Genomic DNA, 15,928 nt, shown 5'->3' with positions numbered 1-15,928 from the left:
GTCCCGCAGTGGGGCACAGGGACATGGTGTGTGCATTGGGGTGTGTGCACTGGGGTGTGTGCACTGGGGTGTGTGCAGTGGGGTGTGTGCACTGGGGTGCCCGCACCGCCGCCCCCCCTCCCGCCCCGTCGGGGTTCCCCGCCGCCCCCCTCTGTGTTCCCCCCCCCCCCCATTTTACCTGCGAGGCTTCCGCGCCCAATCAGAGTCCCCGTCGGCGCGGGGCTCGTGCCAATCAAGCTCCTCTCCGCCAATAGGACGGCTGGCGATGGGTCAGGTGACGCGGCTGCCGGCGGCTCCCCATTGGCGCGGCGCGGACTGGCCCCGGCGTTGGTTTATGTGCGAGGCGCGGGCGGGCGCCCCGTCAGTGCCCCGACGGCGCCGAGCGGCAGCGAGCGCGGCCGCGCTGCCCCTCGCCCTGCTGCGCCGCCCGGCCCGGCCCGGCCCAGAGCGGGGGGCGGGCGGCTTTGGAGGGGCGGGGGGAGCTGGTTGTGGCGGTGGTTGGGTTTTGTGTTGGACGGGGGGTGCTCGCTCCGCTGCCCCGCTCCGCGCCTGCCCGCAGCGGGGGGCGTGGGGGTGCGTTTTGGGGTGGTTTTGTACTTTTTTGGGGGCGGGCGGGAGGAGGAGGGGTAAGGGGAGGAAGGGGGGGGTCAGGCTGCCGCCGCGCCGACGGCCCCGCGCCCATGACGATGCTGCTGGACGGAGGGCCGCAGTTCCCGGCGCTGGGGGTGGGCGGCTTTGCGGCTCCCCGCCACCACGAGATGCCGGGCCGCGAAGCCGCCGCCGCCGCCGGCATGGGGCTGGGCCCCTTCGGGGACTCCTCGCACGCTGCTGCCTTCAAGCTGAACGCGGCCCCGCACGACCTCGCCGCCGGGCAGAGCTCGGCGTTCACGCCGCAAGCCCCGGGCTACGCCAGCGCCTTGGGCCATCACCACCATCACCACCACCACGCCGGCCAGGTGCCCTCCTACGGCGGGGCCGCCGCCTTCAACTCCACCCGCGACTTTCTGTTCCGCAACCGCGGCTCCGGTATCGCGGACGCCGCCTCCGGCACGGCTCAACACGGGCTTTTCGGCGGCTCCCCCGGCGGTTTGCACGGCCCCGGCGGCATCCCGGACACCCCGGGCTACCTGCTGTTCCCGGGGCTCCACGAGCAGAGCCCGAGCCACACGTCCCCCAACGGGCATGTGGACAACGGGCAGATGCACCTCGGGCTGCGCGGGGACCTCTTCGGGCGACCGGACCCGTACCGGGCCGTCTCCAGCCCCCGAACGGACCCTTACGCCGGCGCCCAGTTCCACAACTACAACCACATGAACATGAATATGGGCATGAACGTGGCGGCCCACCACCATCACCACCACCACCACGGCCCCGGAGCTTTCTTTCGGTACATGCGCCAGCCCATCAAGCAAGAATTGTCCTGCAAGTGGCTCGACGAGAGCCAGCTCAGCCGGCCCAAGAAGAGCTGCGACAGGACTTTCAGCACCATGCACGAACTGGTGACCCATGTCACCATGGAGCACGTCGGGGGGCCGGAGCAGAACAACCACATCTGCTACTGGGACGAGTGTCCGCGGGAAGGCAAGTCCTTCAAGGCGAAATACAAACTGGTGAATCACATTCGGGTGCACACGGGGGAGAAGCCCTTCCCCTGTCCCTTCCCGGGATGCGGCAAGATCTTTGCCCGCTCCGAGAACCTCAAGATTCACAAGCGGACGCACACAGGTAAGGCCCGTGACCCCCGTGTGTGTCCCCAACCCCAGTCCCCTCGGGGCTCGGCGGGGGCTGCGCGGATGGATCGGCTGCTGCCGGAGCGGGGGGTGCGCGGCGCTGAGAGGGGAACCGCAGAAACGCTCAATGCGATCGCATTTTCGGTGCCTTCCCACCCTGGTTATTTTACGGTTTAGGCCCCATTGCCGCCTCCCCGAATTAAATCAGCGAGACTTTTGTCACAGTGGTTTTATATTCAGCCCCGTCTTCCCTTCAGCCTTCTGTACGGGTGGAGGGAAGAGGAGGGGAAGGCAGGAAGCAAACGTATTTAGGCTGTATCCTCAAATACATCTTGTAACGCTATCGGAACTGCTGAATTTATCCCGGGTCTTCTCCCTCCCTGGGCTCACCCAGCTTCTGTCCCCAGTGCGGGCCTGTTGGGAGGTGAATTAAAAGTAATAAAGGCTGACCCGAATTTCTCCGATACACATAACAAACCCTGCTGTCCGTCCTCCTTCATCTGCCGTGGTGCTTGTGCACCCCCAAGGTGGGGCGAGCAGGGCAGAGGCTCTCCTGGGAGGATGCAAGCGGGCATGGAGAGGGGAGCATCCCTCCTTCACCCTCTCTGAATTTCGCAGGTGAGAAGCCCTTCAAGTGCGAGTTTGAGGGCTGCGACCGGCGCTTCGCCAACAGCAGCGACAGGAAGAAACACATGCACGTCCACACCTCGGACAAACCCTACATCTGCAAGGTGTGCGACAAATCCTACACCCACCCCAGCTCACTTAGGAAACACATGAAGGTAATCACCCCTGCGCTCCAGCCCTTTCCTCCCTGAGCAGAGATGCTCAGTCGCTGGCGTGCTCAGGGCCGGTGCCTGCAGCAGCGCTCCATGCTCCCGATGGAGCACGGCCTGAGCCATTCCCGGGGTTTAGGCCGACGCTGGAGCACAGCTCAGGGAAATGGCGTAGTTTCTTTTTGTGCTCCCACTGTGCCCAGTTTACAGATTGTGGCTGGGTCCTGGAAGGCTCTGTAAGTGCAGCCGCCCCCCCCCCCCAAGTGCCGGCATGCTGCAGCCCCTCATACCGGGATGCTGCAGCAAAGTGGCCAGGAGCTGTGGCAAGCATTAGCCCCGCTGCTCAGGGTGAGCAGCAAGGCATGAACTACTTGCCTATGCGAACCAAGCCGCTGGACCCCAATGTCCCTTTTGCATGGGGGAGCAGCCTAACCCAGCTCAGCGGGACGGTGGGGACCGCGAGCTCGCTCCCATCTCTGCCTTTTGGTTTTAGGTGCACGAATCCCAGGGGTCGGACTCTTCCCCTGCAGCCAGTTCGGGCTACGAGTCCTCCACTCCCCCCGCGGTGGGCTCTGCCGGCAGTAAGGACTCCACTAAAACGCCGCCGGCCGCCCTTCAGAGTAACCCCGGCCACAACCCTGGACTGCCCCCCAATTTTAACGAGTGGTACGTGTGAAGGCAGCTGCTGCCCGGCTACAGACTGGACCAAACGCATTGGGAACGAGGGGAAAACAGCAATCCAGGACAAAACCAAGCCAACTGCAGCTCGCTCCCACGGAAATGGAGTTTCCACACCGATGACCGCATAGGGCTACACCTAGTTAATGCCAGGAGCCGGAGGGGGGGGGGGGGCTTTTATTATTATGTTATAATTATTCCTATTTTTTGCAAGCCCAGACGCTGGACTAGCCATGTCCTTTTCTCAGGATTAGATTTCTCTTTTTTCCCCTCTTTTTTTGTTGTCATTTTTTGCAGTTGTCTGATATTTTCCCCATCCCCCCCCCCCTTCCTTTCCCAAATCCCTCTTCCTCCGATTCCCAAATCCCTCTTCCTCCGATTCCCCACTTTGATTTTTTTTTTTTTTTCCTTCTCCATTTATTTTGCCTTTTTCCTTCTTTCGGTGGGATGTTGACATGAGGATGAAAATTCTCCTTCGCCTTAGTGGTGATTGTTGAAACTTACAGTCTTAAACCGTGCCAAAGTCCTGTTATGTCTTGAACTTTCCTCTCTAGCTCTCCTGCTGCTTCTTTCTCTGCTCTCCTCCTCTTTCTCTCCTTCTCTCTCTCTCTCCAAGCATTACACTTGTGAATGTATTCTCGTCTGATGGGGTCGGTCAGTATTTTTCAGGATGAGGATGTGGTGTTTATTCTACCCAGATTGTGACGTTTAGTATTAAACAGTTGCCTTTTTGTAAGAACTTTTTTTATGTAAATACATACCCATGATGCCATATTTATCGTTCGTAATTTAATTATTGATACAAAAGTGCCGGGAACTGAACAATATTTATGGGGGAAGAAAAAAAAAATAATAATTGTTTTCTAACAAAAAAAAAATTTACAAACAGAAAAAAAAAAAGAAAAAAAATTAATTCCAACTCTGTACAGCTTTTGGTTATAACTGCTTTAGCATTAAAAGTTTATTGTTTTGGAAAGAGCCGTTTCTGACCTCCTCCGGGGGCCGCGGGGCAGTCGCGGGGCCGGTTGGGCGCTGCCGCCGGGGCCGGGCCGTTGTTTCAGCGCTGGCCACGCCGGGGGAAGCCGCCTCCTCGCCGCCGCTTCTTCTTCTTCTCCTCCTGTCCCTTTGTCCCTGGCCAAGCGCTTCGCTTCCGCCACCTTCCCGAGCGGACCGAGCCGGGGGGAGTGGGGCAACGGGGGAGCCTCGATGGGGAGACTCCGACGGTGAGTACCGGGGGGGGGGGGGCCGGGCCCCGGGGTGCTCTTTGGGGGGGACCTCGGGACTGCTTCGCGGCGCGCTGGCCTTTCTCCGTTATCGTCAGGTTTTGTTTTGGGTTTGTTTGGGGCTTTTTTTGTTCTTTATTTCCAGGATGCGGACAAACCTCGGGAGTGCAAAAGAGGCGCCGCTCCCGAGAAACATCTCCGGAAGCCTCAGGCAGCCAGAGCGACGGTGACCCCCCTCTTCCGCCTCAGACCTCCGGCCCCGGCGGGGATGCAGACGGGCTCCTGCACCGCGGACCGCGGCAGCGTCCTGAGCGCGGCCCCGGGGAAGAGGCAGGACCCGCACCTCGGGCTCCGCACCTCCGCTGACCGGGAGAGACCCCAGACGGCCCCGTCTTGAACTTGACTTTTGAGGCACTGCGGGAGGACGGGGCGGCGGGCCGTCCCCTCCAGCCGCGGCCGCTCGGGTGAGCAGCCCCTGAAACCTTTGCATGCTTTAATAATTGGGTTTGAACAATTGTACCCTTTCCTACCTCCTAAACAAACGAGCAACAGCAAGTTTTCGGGCAGAAAAAAACGGGAAAAGTGGGTCGCAGCCTCTAGAAAAAAAAATACATTAATGTATATTTGAGCATCCTGCTCTAGTGGAAGGTGTCCCTGCCCGTGGCAGGGGTTGGAGCTGGATGAGCTTTAAGGCCCCTTCCAACCAAAACCGTTCTGTGATTCTATGTTATATACCCCAATCCCAGAGCGCGTTTTTCGTTCCTCACTACCCAGCCTGGCCTCATAAACCAGTGCCCCCCAAGGTGCCCCTGCAGACACGGATCTCCGCTGCTTTCCTGCTGGGAAGTCTCTCTTGCTGTGCACAGAGCCGAGCCCCGGGGCTGGACGCGGAGCGCTGCCCGGCCGGGCCCTTCCCGATGGGGCGAATGGGGCCGCTCCGCATCGCGGGGGAGACAAGAGGAGCAGAGCAGCCCGGGGCCGTCGGGTTTTCCTCGGACACCCAACCTGGGTCGTGTCTGCATCGCTCCGGACCTCGCCAGGCTTGGAAATGAGCCGGTAGGTTCGGTTTCGTTACTGCTTTGCTCGGAACGAGGGGGGTGCGATGGTGGGGGGGAATCTGCTGCTGCCAGTCCCTGAAACGCCATTCCAGAGCGGGAGGCTCCGCTGTGGCCGGAGCTGCCTGGCCGGGGGACCCCGGTCCTGGGTGCAGCGTCCCCGGACCTCGGAAGAGCAAGGCTGTGGATGCACGTCCCGGCCCCGCTGTGTCTGGTACCAGGGACCCTCGGGCAGTGCCGGTGTTCCTGCCCTCCTGCCTGCTTCCTTGGGCTGGCAATGCAGCCCCGGCCATTTTTATAGCTAGGAGTTTAAATGAGCATCCTGAGCATTTGGCTTCCCTTGGTAGCCAGGCAGCATCCCGGCCGGGGGCCTCCCCAAACTGTGTGGGAAAGAGGGGGGGCAAACTGCTGTGTGCACCCCACTGTGCTCAGGGACTCCGCTTTCCAATCCCCCCTCCAAGGAAAAAAGCAAGTGGGGCATAGATGGGGCAGTGTGTGTGCCTTGGGATGGAAGAATTGGTGCAGAAAGGGCTGTGAAATGCTGTCAAAGCAGGGGCTCAGCACCAGCGTTGTAAGGTGAGGCAGAGGGCCTGTGCCCCTCTGAGCATGGCACACTGTCCTGTGGGTGCTACTGTCCCTGCAGTTCCTCTTCCCCACTGCTGCTGCTGCCCCCAGGCCTCAGGGGGTGTCCGGGAGGAGCTGTGGCACCTTGTGGCTCTCATGGGCAAGTAAGAAGGGTTTTTCTGTAGAAAGAAGCATCTGTTGCCCATTACAGGATGATCCTAGAGTGGGAAAAATCCCTTTTCGCAGCATTCTTAGGCTGGTTTTGTGAGTCGGGGTGAGGCAGCTCATGATGTTCAATGCCAGGGCCTGGCAGCAGGGACCTGAGGCCATCCCCTGTGCTCACAGCTCGGGCGGAAGCGTGACAGTGCCGACCGGGGCAGGACAGAGCAGGCAGAGCAGGTGCCATGTTAGCTCAGTGTTTCGTGTGTCGTCAGTAACGGGTCTCATGTCACAGCCTACAAGAGTCCCAGGACTGTTCCCAACAAGGGGCTGTGTTCTGCTGGCCTCCCCCAAGCCTGGCAGCTCCCTTGGAGCTGCTGCGCTCGCTTGTGTGAGCGGAATTAGATGGATTTGTCCCCAAATAAACACAGCTCGGGATGGTTTCCTAAAAGGGGTAATGTTGATTCATTGTGCTATAAAGAATCTAAGCAGAGGCAGGCGATGAGCTGGAGCCATTCCTCCTCTGCCACAATGAGGCATGAGTATTTTGATGCATTTGGAGTCACTGTCTTTTGTGTATCGGTCTGGGTGTCTGCTGTAACCCTCTGTGAATAATATGAGTGGGTTTTAAGCTCTGTACATGCTGTTAGCAGCCAGAGCTTGCACACAGTGTGAAGGCAGTGTCCTGAAGGTTGCGTTCAAGTGTCTCGGTGCTACGGCACCAGGAATTAAGTTCTATAGGAACTCTGCCGGCTGTAACACTCCAAAGCAGTGGGTAGGGTGTAGCATGGTGTGTTTGCAGTTCTGGTTCAGTAATATAATGGGGCCAAATTAAAAGCGCCGAGCACTGACACTTTTAGCTGAGCCTAACTTTCATGGCTGTTTGAGAAACCATCCCTGTTATTTATGCTGGTAATAGAAGCAAACCATATGGAAAAATCTCACTGCAGGGATGCAGCCCTATTTTGGAGAGGTAAAACTCCAGAGAAAGCATTGAATAGCTAATGTTATTATGGATTGTGCTGAAGGAAACTGTGTCGTGCTGACTAATCTGTACATGCCCTGAGCTAAGACATTTTGTTAACCTCACTATGCTGTTTGTATGGGTTTAAAAGATGATGTATGTCTTGCAAGTGCCTGCTCACCTGAACATAACTGCAGGCAGTAAAATTGCTTGTGTAAGGGCTCACGCTGCTGAATGAGGATGGTAAAGCAAGGACCTGGCCTGCCACTGTGATGGGAGATGGTTTAGGATGGCTTTGTAGGTATCTGTTCCGTGCTGGAGGGAAAAACCCTCTGCAGAAACCAGGGAGGCCGTTGTCTAAGGAGGCACAAATATACTTTAATAGAAGATGCTGATTGTTATCCTCAGTGAAGCAGGTTATGTGCTGCTTAGGCTTTCTTTTAGCTGATGCTTCAGTTGTGTTTCTCCATTTCAAATGTTTGTGTGAAAAGAGACCTTGACAGAAAAAGGAGGAAAAAAAGAATTTAGCTGAATGAATTTGTTTTGGCAACTTCTTCAATAGTGGCAGCTTTGAAATTGCCTTTGAATGGGTGAGATGTGAAGTTCCTTTCGAGGGAGACCCAGCCTGCATGTTGGGCATTCGTTCTCATGTATGCAGGGCAAGGCAGCCTGGTCTGGGACAGTGGGAAACTCGGAGAGGGGGAAAGCCATCGGCTGGAATGGGACTGGGGAAGCTGGACAGGCTTAATGGCTGAGGAGCATAAAGGAAAAGTGCAGAACAGGGCTGTTCCCATGGTTTGTCCTTTTTCAGAGCATCGTATAATCCCAGTTTGGGCCTGTGATAGCCCCATGCATACAACATGGATCTTAGGCAGGGATTTGGGGCACTTGGTGCGGTGGAGCAAGGGGCCAGGTAGAGATCCCAAAGCTATTGAGGAGGTTGTGCCCTTCTTGGCTTCCAGCATCACTGTGCTCAGGCAGAAACTAGTCTGTGGGCAGGAAAAAGGTGGAACATCAGCAGGGTTGGTTTGGTATGAGGGGAAAAACGTGTTTCGTTCTGCAGTGGGGCAGGTGCAGGGTTGTTATTGCTCTCCTGCTTCGGAGGGAGCAGAGTGGGGTTTGGAGCAGGAAAGAGCACTGTGCTTTATTCACAGGCCAGGACACGGCCTTTAGCTGGCAGGGTCACAGCAGGGAGGAAACAGTCAGGCTTTTAGCCATGGGCTTGCTGCATTTGTGTGCCACTGAGAATATCCATTTGGGAAAATAGAGCTACAGCCAGAAAAGCTGAAGAGGTGGTGCATTGGCACATACATTTGCTTTAAATAAAATTACCTACTTACTTATCTCTTTAAATCCCCCCCCCCCCCGCCCCAGTTTCACTAAGACATTATTACAATGCAAAATTGTGTGTTGCTTTATTTATTTCTAATTTTAAGTATTTTTTTACCACTTTCCATGGGTTACACAGCTTAATTCTGTTACTGGTGTGGGCTAGAAGATGATGTTGTTCTTTTTGTTTGCCTTTTTCTAGTACTCGTTTGCTTTGTGCTTATTTTCTTACCTGTGCTAGTAAAAGACACTTGAATTTAAGGTTTCCACCACTTCACTGTATTCTTACTGTCAAAAAGGCATTTTATATTCTGTTTGCATTTAACACCCCATTAACCCACTGACTTGAGTTTCTCAGTTACTATTGATACCCTCAGATAAAAGTGTTGAGATTGGTGAGAAGAACTCAATCTATAGGAAAAATTCTGAATTTGGGCTCAAATCCTATCTTTAATTAAGAGAAAAATCTCTGCGCAGCAGTCGACGTGACTAAAGTTCCTCTGATGGACTCTGGCTGCTCACTGCTGTGAGGGCTGAGGAAGGCAAAACGTTTCCCAAAATACTGATTCCCCCCCTCCCTTAATATTTATCAATTTTCCCATCATATCTATTTTTACTAGAAAGAAGATGCTGCAGGAGCTTGCTGAAACTGTCAGTCTTTAAATATTTAAGACCATGTTCCAGACACCCAATTTGCTTAATTTGGCAAGGTTCAGAAAGAAAAAGGAAACGGATTCATGTTTTATCCCCCTTTTTCTCTTATTTTTTGTCAGTGTTGTGACCCTCAGAGGCCAGTTTCTATTTTGCCTTTTTTTCTTGGTGACAGGCCATGTACCTGTGGTTTAAAGTGGAGCTTGAGCTCAAGTTTTCATGTAATAACCTAATTCTGTGGATTGACTTACATTTTAAAGAGTGATGCTGTTGATAATATATTGTAAGAATTTGCAATACTGCAGCAGAAAAGTATGGATTTAATTTTTAACCATGGCCTGCAGAAGCACTTTAAAATAATGCAGTGAAAAGAGAGAGATTTACTTCGAGGGCTTTGCACCACCCTGTTTTGAAGCCGCGATACCGATGTGACGTTGCAATCTGTTCCTTTTCTTTCTGTTTCCTTTCCGTTCTTTGCTGATGTGGAGGAAGAAGGCAGGCAAAGGACCAAAGGAGTTGAAACTGTGCCTTGAAGAGACTCCCTATACCTCCAGGAGGACGCTGGGCTGAGATTGAAATACAAATGCTCTGTTTGGGCTTGCTTTATGTTGCTGAGGACTTGATTTCCGAGGAGTTCCCCGACCGTTTAAAAATCTCAGGTTAGAGATTATCTTTAATTTTTTAATAGGAAAATAAAATTAAAAAATAAAACCCTGCATTAAGTAATACCCATTAATTCCTTCTTGAAATCACAGGCTGACACAGGGCATATTAAGCATTATAATTTGATAAAGAACTTACTAGTTCCCCGTGCTGTAGGGCTGAGCTCTGCAAGCCTCGCCTTGCAGCCGTGGCTTCTCAGTAAGCTTAATACACCAGAACGGCCCATGTAAGCTGTATCAAGATGTCTGTAATCAGAAGACAGAGAAGAATACAGCGGGCTCATATCTGTGCCTGCAAAATCTAATAGTCCCAATTTCAGGCTGTGGCCACTTACTCAGCTTTTAGGAAATTTATAAGCCAAACTCGAGCAGCTGCAGTGTTAAAGTGAAATTCTTTGTTGTCGTTGAATTTTAATCCAAGCTAGGAGAAGGGGGAAAAAAAAAGAGAAGTATTCTAGAGAGAACAATAATAAGCATCTTAGTTTTATCACACTTGTATTTCTAGCTTTCATTGTTTTGCCGTAGGATAAGAAATAGTTTCCCTTCCAGATAGACAATAAATCACAGTGAAGGAATTAAGCCAGCATAAATGCCCCCTACAAAGTTTCAAATCACATCTTCATCAGCACAGCATTAATACCCTGAAAAATACGTTTTCTTCTTGTCAGTAATTTTCTGTTCTTAATCTCGGTCAGTCTTTTACATGAAAGCTAGTGGTGAGTAAATCGCGCCCGGCGGCGAAGCTGATGCAAGGAAGGGGCATCGGAGAAATACTGCGTTTCATAACCACAATCACTGGAGCATTAGGAGAGCAAACATGTGGTTTTATGAACATAGTTATAAATATTTAAACATGCAAAATGAAAATGTTGCTAAATGTCTGGTTTCCATTATCTTTCGATGAACGTTTTCATTCTTGGAAGCCTTGCTTAGCTGTCTGCAGGGAAGGATCACCACCCCCTTCCCCAGCATGAATGATGCGCAATGCGAAAACGTGTTAAAATGCACAGTTGTTTGTAATGTCTTCTACCAACGTGGAAGACATTCTACCAAATTTGGTATTCTACTGACTCACAAAGTATTCTTGCCCAACAAACAGGCCAACCACCCTGCTTCTGTCAGCAGCTTGCTCTGCTAGACGGTATGAGGAATCTAAGGATGGTTTGGAAAACAGAAGATGTCACTCAGCGAGCTTGGAGTCGTGTCCTGCCACCCTTCCTCAAGCAAAATCCCTACAGAAGTCAATGCAAGATGTGGCTGCTGATTTTATCATTGCTAACGTGTTAGTTTGAAGTGTCAACAAGTGTCGGAGCGTTCTGTGTGCCTCCATGGAAGGGTTGGGAGGCTGCGGTAAGGAGTTTTGGGGTGGGAAAGCCGGGGTCTGCTCTTTGGCCGGGCTCCTGTGGTGGTGTAGGGCTGTGCCTTTAAACCAGGATGATAGCAGGCCGCGGCGGGTATAGGTTGTGCAATTTCACTTGCGTGAGTGGAGGGCTGTGGGAAAGCAGAGGCCATGCTGTGCATCACTGCTCATAATAAGGCAGGTGTCTGATTCCTGGGATCCAGCGGAGTCAGCCGCCTCTCTTGGCTTCGGTTCTCCCCCATCAGTGCACCCCACAAGGCTCCGACTGTGCCGCGTATGTCATGGGAGAGAGATGCCAAACGATTTATTTCTTTATTTTAATACGCCAGGAAACCCATTTTAGATGTAGTCACATATTGAATCCTGACTGCCGTGAGGTTGTGCCGCGCTCGGCATCCCGTGCTGGCACATCGGCACGCATGAGCCTCCTGTTTACTATTCCTCCTGCAGTTGCTCCCACCAATAAATCTGCACTTGCTGTAGCCAGGATGGAAATCTTTAAGACAAAGGACTTGAATGAGAAGGGTTTTTTTTTTAATACTGTGATAGAGTAGAAGGCCCCAAGCTGGGGGCTGAGTGCATGTGTGAATGCTGACCCCCTTGTCTTGGCGCTGTCTCCTGCTAGCACTGTATCAGAGACTGTAAAAGGACCCCCAAGGCTGGTATTGCCCCATTTCGATTCTTGCTCCTGTAACTGCAGCAAATCCTGAAGAAATGATGGCTGAGAAGTGAACTTGGAGAAGAGAGTGGAAGAGCAGGCCATTGGGTAAAGCAGGCGATGCCTGGGGGGGGCAGCACAAAAAAACGTGGGAATGAGGAAAGGAGGAACAAAAGAGATGTGGGCTGGCGAAGGAGGAATAGGGGAGTGAAAGGCGGCTGGGCTGGTGCAGCAGCGAGGAGCTGCTCCTTGTCCCTCTGTGTGAATACATCCAGCTGAGCCTTTCGCATTGGCAGGCTGTTCAGGCAGAGCCCCCACAACAGTGTGTGAGTCTCTGGAGACGTGCAATGGATTTGCCCTGTGGGAAGCAGTGTATGGTGCTCAGGGTGAGGGACCCTTCGTGCTACCCAAGTTTTGGTTCCTGCGATGAAGCTGTGTATGGCATTGGTGGCACCGGTCCCGTGCCCGAACTTTGGGATGTGGCTGGTGATGGAGCCCGTTGGCAACCCAGACCTGAGCTGCGAGGGGGAAGGAGAGGGCTGGCTTCCTGCAGGCAGCTTTGTGCCCACTGGGCTCGGGACCAGAGGGATCCTCAGGGAGCTGTTGTTGCCCTCCTACTCTCCTCCATTCCTGGAGGGATTTGGGCTGGTTTCTCAGCAGCAGGCACGATGGTGCTGCTCTGTATCCACTTACGTCAATGCAGACCTTTCCATGGACTCCAGTCTGGGTTGGATCAAGCCTTGCATGATTGCAGCCCTTGTGCATTTCAAAACTGTGTTAATCTATATCTGGATCCCAATGGGGGCACTCGGGATGAGCCGAGCTCAAACAATCCTTGGCAGGAGGGACGGACTGAGTTGGCAAGGATTTTTGTCCCATTATTGGTTACTTGGAGGAAGGATTGTACGCACCATTTTAATATATGACAACTTGAGGTCTGTCATCTTCAGTGTATTAGAAAAGCCTCATTTTTAACACATCCCAGAGGCTTTGCAGCTGGATTGAGGCTGCACACCAGGCGTGGGCAGAGGCATGGGGCCGTCTCTCCATCTTGTTAGGCTCTGAAAGACTTCTCCCACCGTTGGGAGACCCCCAGGCTGCCCACCTCTCACTCCTGTCTGCTGCCTTTGGCAGGGGAGGTGGAAATACCAGGGCGGAATAGACCAGTAGCAGTGCAGCCCATAGAGCAAACCATGCTGAAAGCTCTTCTCAACTGGAGAAATCCGCCTGCATGTTCCCAGCAAGTTAAGCCAGGGTGTTATTTAGCTCAGAGGAGACTTGTCTTTCTGCAGTAAAATCCTCAAAACATGTCCCAAAGGCCTCGAAGGAGATTTTGCTTTCTCTCAAGCCAGTTTGCTATTTCTTCTAGTGAAAAATCCAGATGGGTACCTCAGTTGAAAACTGGCTTGTATCAAGTCACCTTTTTTTGCTTTCTCACTCTGGGTTTTCAAAGTATACAAATTCATTGTCATAAAGACATTTCAACAAGATTATTTAGGCTTGTTGTATCAAGCCCAAGAAATTCTGTCCAAGTGACTCAGAAATGGTGTGGAAGGATGGAGGATATTTGGATTGGGTTGGTTATGGAGGGAGGAAGTTTTAAAACCAAGCATTGTTTGTATTTTTACACCTTCAGTCCTTAGCAAAGTGTTCCCTTCTACAACATCCCCATAAAGAGAAAGCTGAAATCATCAGCAGAAGGAATAGGTGTCAGCTTAGACAGATGACTGTGTTTCTGGGTAATTGAATGCCATTTTAATATCTTGCTTTTAATGCAGCTCAGAGAAGGGTTTGATGGACAAGGCACTGATGCTTGTGAGCCGGAGTTCAGTTGTTAGGGTTATGTCAGATATTGCTTTTCACAGACAACTGTAGTTGCAGCATCAGCTCCCATTAAGTGTATTAGGGCCTCTGAGGTTCAGGGCTAGCACGCACCATATTTTGTAGCCTTTGGTTTTGCTTCTGTGCTGACAAAACCAGAAGGTCTTTGGTTAACTTCTGACCACTGACATATTAAATGAAGATGAGCGTTTGAGCAACATCAGTGATTTCAATTGACTCATCAATTGCTGTTGCATAGCAGTCCTCATGTTTCACTTTGGTAACAAGCTGATCTGCCACATCTGATGCCAGCAATTCAGTCCTTCAAACAAATGACATGTTTGATAAAGAAATCTTTTAAAATTCATTATGCACTTTGGCTTTTGTCTTTCCTTTTAATACAGCATCTGTTGCAGCCGGGATACATTCCTTGATCGTTTCTGAGTCTGCAATTATTTCTCTGCCTGCCCAGTGTCCCGGAGATGTGAAACGAAGCTGCCATGCTCTGCTGCTGAGCCCTGAAACTCCACACAGACATTCAATTTAATCTCTTGGAACAGACTGCATTAAAGTCGTGTCATCAGTGCACACTTGTGATAAAAAGACGACATGAAGAAAGACACTGAACTGAAAGGCTCTGCTTTGCTTTTCTGGGAAGAAAGTAGGATATCTGTCCCTTCATTTGTTTCACGGATTCCTTGCATTTAAATTCAGCAGAAGGCTTCAATTGTCTAAACTTTATCCTGAGCGTTTTTTGTCAGTGCTGGAAAGGAATACAGTTAAGTGTTCCATGGGGAGTCTGATAGAAAAAGCTATGTGCAGTGTTAATGAGTTGGGATGGGGTCATTCGTTTTTCCATATAGAGCCAGAAACAAACACAGGACGCGAGGAGAAATGATCTGCAGGGATCCACTGATCTGTGGTATGGGGTGATCCTGAACTTCCACAGCCCTTCCAAAGACTCACAGAAGGATCAAGGGGGCTTTCAGCTTAAAGTGCTCCCATGTGCTTCAATCCTGCTTCATGCCAGGGCTCCATGGATAGCTGGTGCTGGAAGAAATGACAAACGTCTTGGGTGCCACAAGAGATTGCATCAGCGTTACTGATCCTCACTCGGCTGGTTACTGAAAATGCATCAAGCATCTCGATGGGTCAGACTGCTAAATTTGTAGACACGGAGTGTCAGGAAGCCTTTTTGTCATCTTAGTACCATTTAGTATATTTGTCCTCAAGTTCAAAGCAATCCTGGCCTCAGACTTGTGATATTTGCTGCCCTTTCCCCTTTCTGTTGGCTCAGACCTCTTCCCTTTGAGGTCAACATCAAAATAAAGACGTATGTTTCCTTAGCCTGGCCATGGCTCTGACTCTTTAGATCAGCAATCCTATAGTCCATATGTCTTCCCATCTGTCAACTGGCATTTGAAGCCAGCTTGCTCCTCTATTCTTTCAGACAAGTGTGAGAATCAGGAGTTTCTTTAATGATGGTTCCAGGCCTTAAAGCATTTGCTAAGATACTACCTATTAAGATCCCTTGATGGCACCTTGAATAGACATCAAAAGCAACTGAGTTCACTCCACAAATCCAAAGCTGTCAGTCAGTTTAGGGCATTCAGAGAGGGGTGGGGAGGGCTCGGGAGGGCACCGCGCTCCCGCAGTTAGGAGACAGGCATGGGAAGTCCGAGCCTGGTGTCGGATGTGATGGGAGCCAGCAAACAAGAGCTCTGTGAAATCCCTCCTGTGGTGGCTGGGGCTTTGCCAGTGCCAAGTGGGCTGGGGGCTTTGCTTGCCCTGTGTGATGGTGGCAGCCTTTAGGATCTGAGCTGCGCCTGCCTTTTTGGGGCCGCATCAATACCTGTGTCCCTGCTGCTTTGACTGGGAGATGATTCTGAATCCTCTTGTAAACAGAAATCTCAGAGTACAAAACGCTCTTCTTGTTAATAATTATCACCAGGCAACAATTTGTCTCTTGCACTTTGGAGAGCCGCTCATAATGGGAATCTGTGTCCTGCTTCACCACTGGGACTGCATGAAAGGCAGTATGGAGAGATGCTGCCTGCGCGGTGCTATCGCAGCAGAGCGGCCTCTCTTTCTGAGGGCACAGTTTGACTTTCAAGCTTCCCTATTTTAAATGCTTGTCAGGAGATGCTGCAAAACCCTTCGAATATTTGGAGGGAAGTGTTTGCTCCGGTGGTGCATTTCCTCAGGTGACTGTGGTAGCTGAACTAGTGGGAAGTTGTGGCCCTTGATTCAAACCTAAAACCCAAGGGCTGTTGGCTGTGGGAGCCTGAAACTGCAGGG

The 15,928-nt window shown here is 51.9% G+C and overlaps 1 protein-coding gene and 1 long non-coding RNA gene across 2 annotated transcripts; both read left to right on the top strand.

Annotated features, from left to right (window-relative positions):
* The first annotated feature begins 611 nt into the window (after positions 1-611).
* On the top strand, positions 612-3,500 carry ZIC3 (Zic family member 3). The gene is made up of 3 exons (XM_057404865.1): positions 612-1,725; positions 2,349-2,512; positions 3,000-3,500. Exons 1-3 carry the CDS (start codon positions 681-683, stop codon positions 3,180-3,182), a joined length of 1,392 nt encoding a protein of 463 aa, XP_057260848.1. The 5' UTR covers positions 612-680; the 3' UTR covers positions 3,183-3,500.
* Positions 3,501-4,861: 1,361 nt separating this feature from the next.
* LOC130596856 (uncharacterized) lies at positions 4,862-14,965 on the top strand. The gene is made up of 3 exons (XR_008971624.1): positions 4,862-4,871; positions 5,182-5,463; positions 14,035-14,965. It is a non-coding gene; the product is annotated as an uncharacterized LOC130596856 (long non-coding RNA).
* Positions 14,966-15,928: the final 963 nt, after the last annotated feature.

Source organism: Pezoporus wallicus, unplaced genomic scaffold, assembly GCF_028554395.1.
Source record: "Pezoporus wallicus isolate ANWC-B61680 ecotype Strahan unplaced genomic scaffold, APGP_CSIRO_Pwel_v1 contig_6217, whole genome shotgun sequence".
NCBI classification, from domain to species: Eukaryota; Metazoa; Chordata; class Aves; order Psittaciformes; family Psittacidae; genus Pezoporus; species Pezoporus wallicus.
This window is presented reverse-complemented; position numbering and strand designations above follow the sequence as displayed.

What these genes read in the sequence shown, in the direction of transcription:
- ZIC3 (XM_057404865.1), top strand. Translation starts at nt 681, where the DNA reads ATGACGATGCTGCTGGACGGAGGGCCGCAGTTCCCGGCGCTGGGGGTG. An exon ending in TCACAAGCGGACGCACACAG is followed by an intron (nt 1,726 to 2,348) that starts GTAAGGCCCGTG and finishes TGAATTTCGCAG; the next exon opens with GTGAGAAGCCCTTCAAGTGC. An exon ending in CACTTAGGAAACACATGAAG is followed by an intron (nt 2,513 to 2,999) that starts GTAATCACCCCT and finishes TTTTGGTTTTAG; the next exon opens with GTGCACGAATCCCAGGGGTC.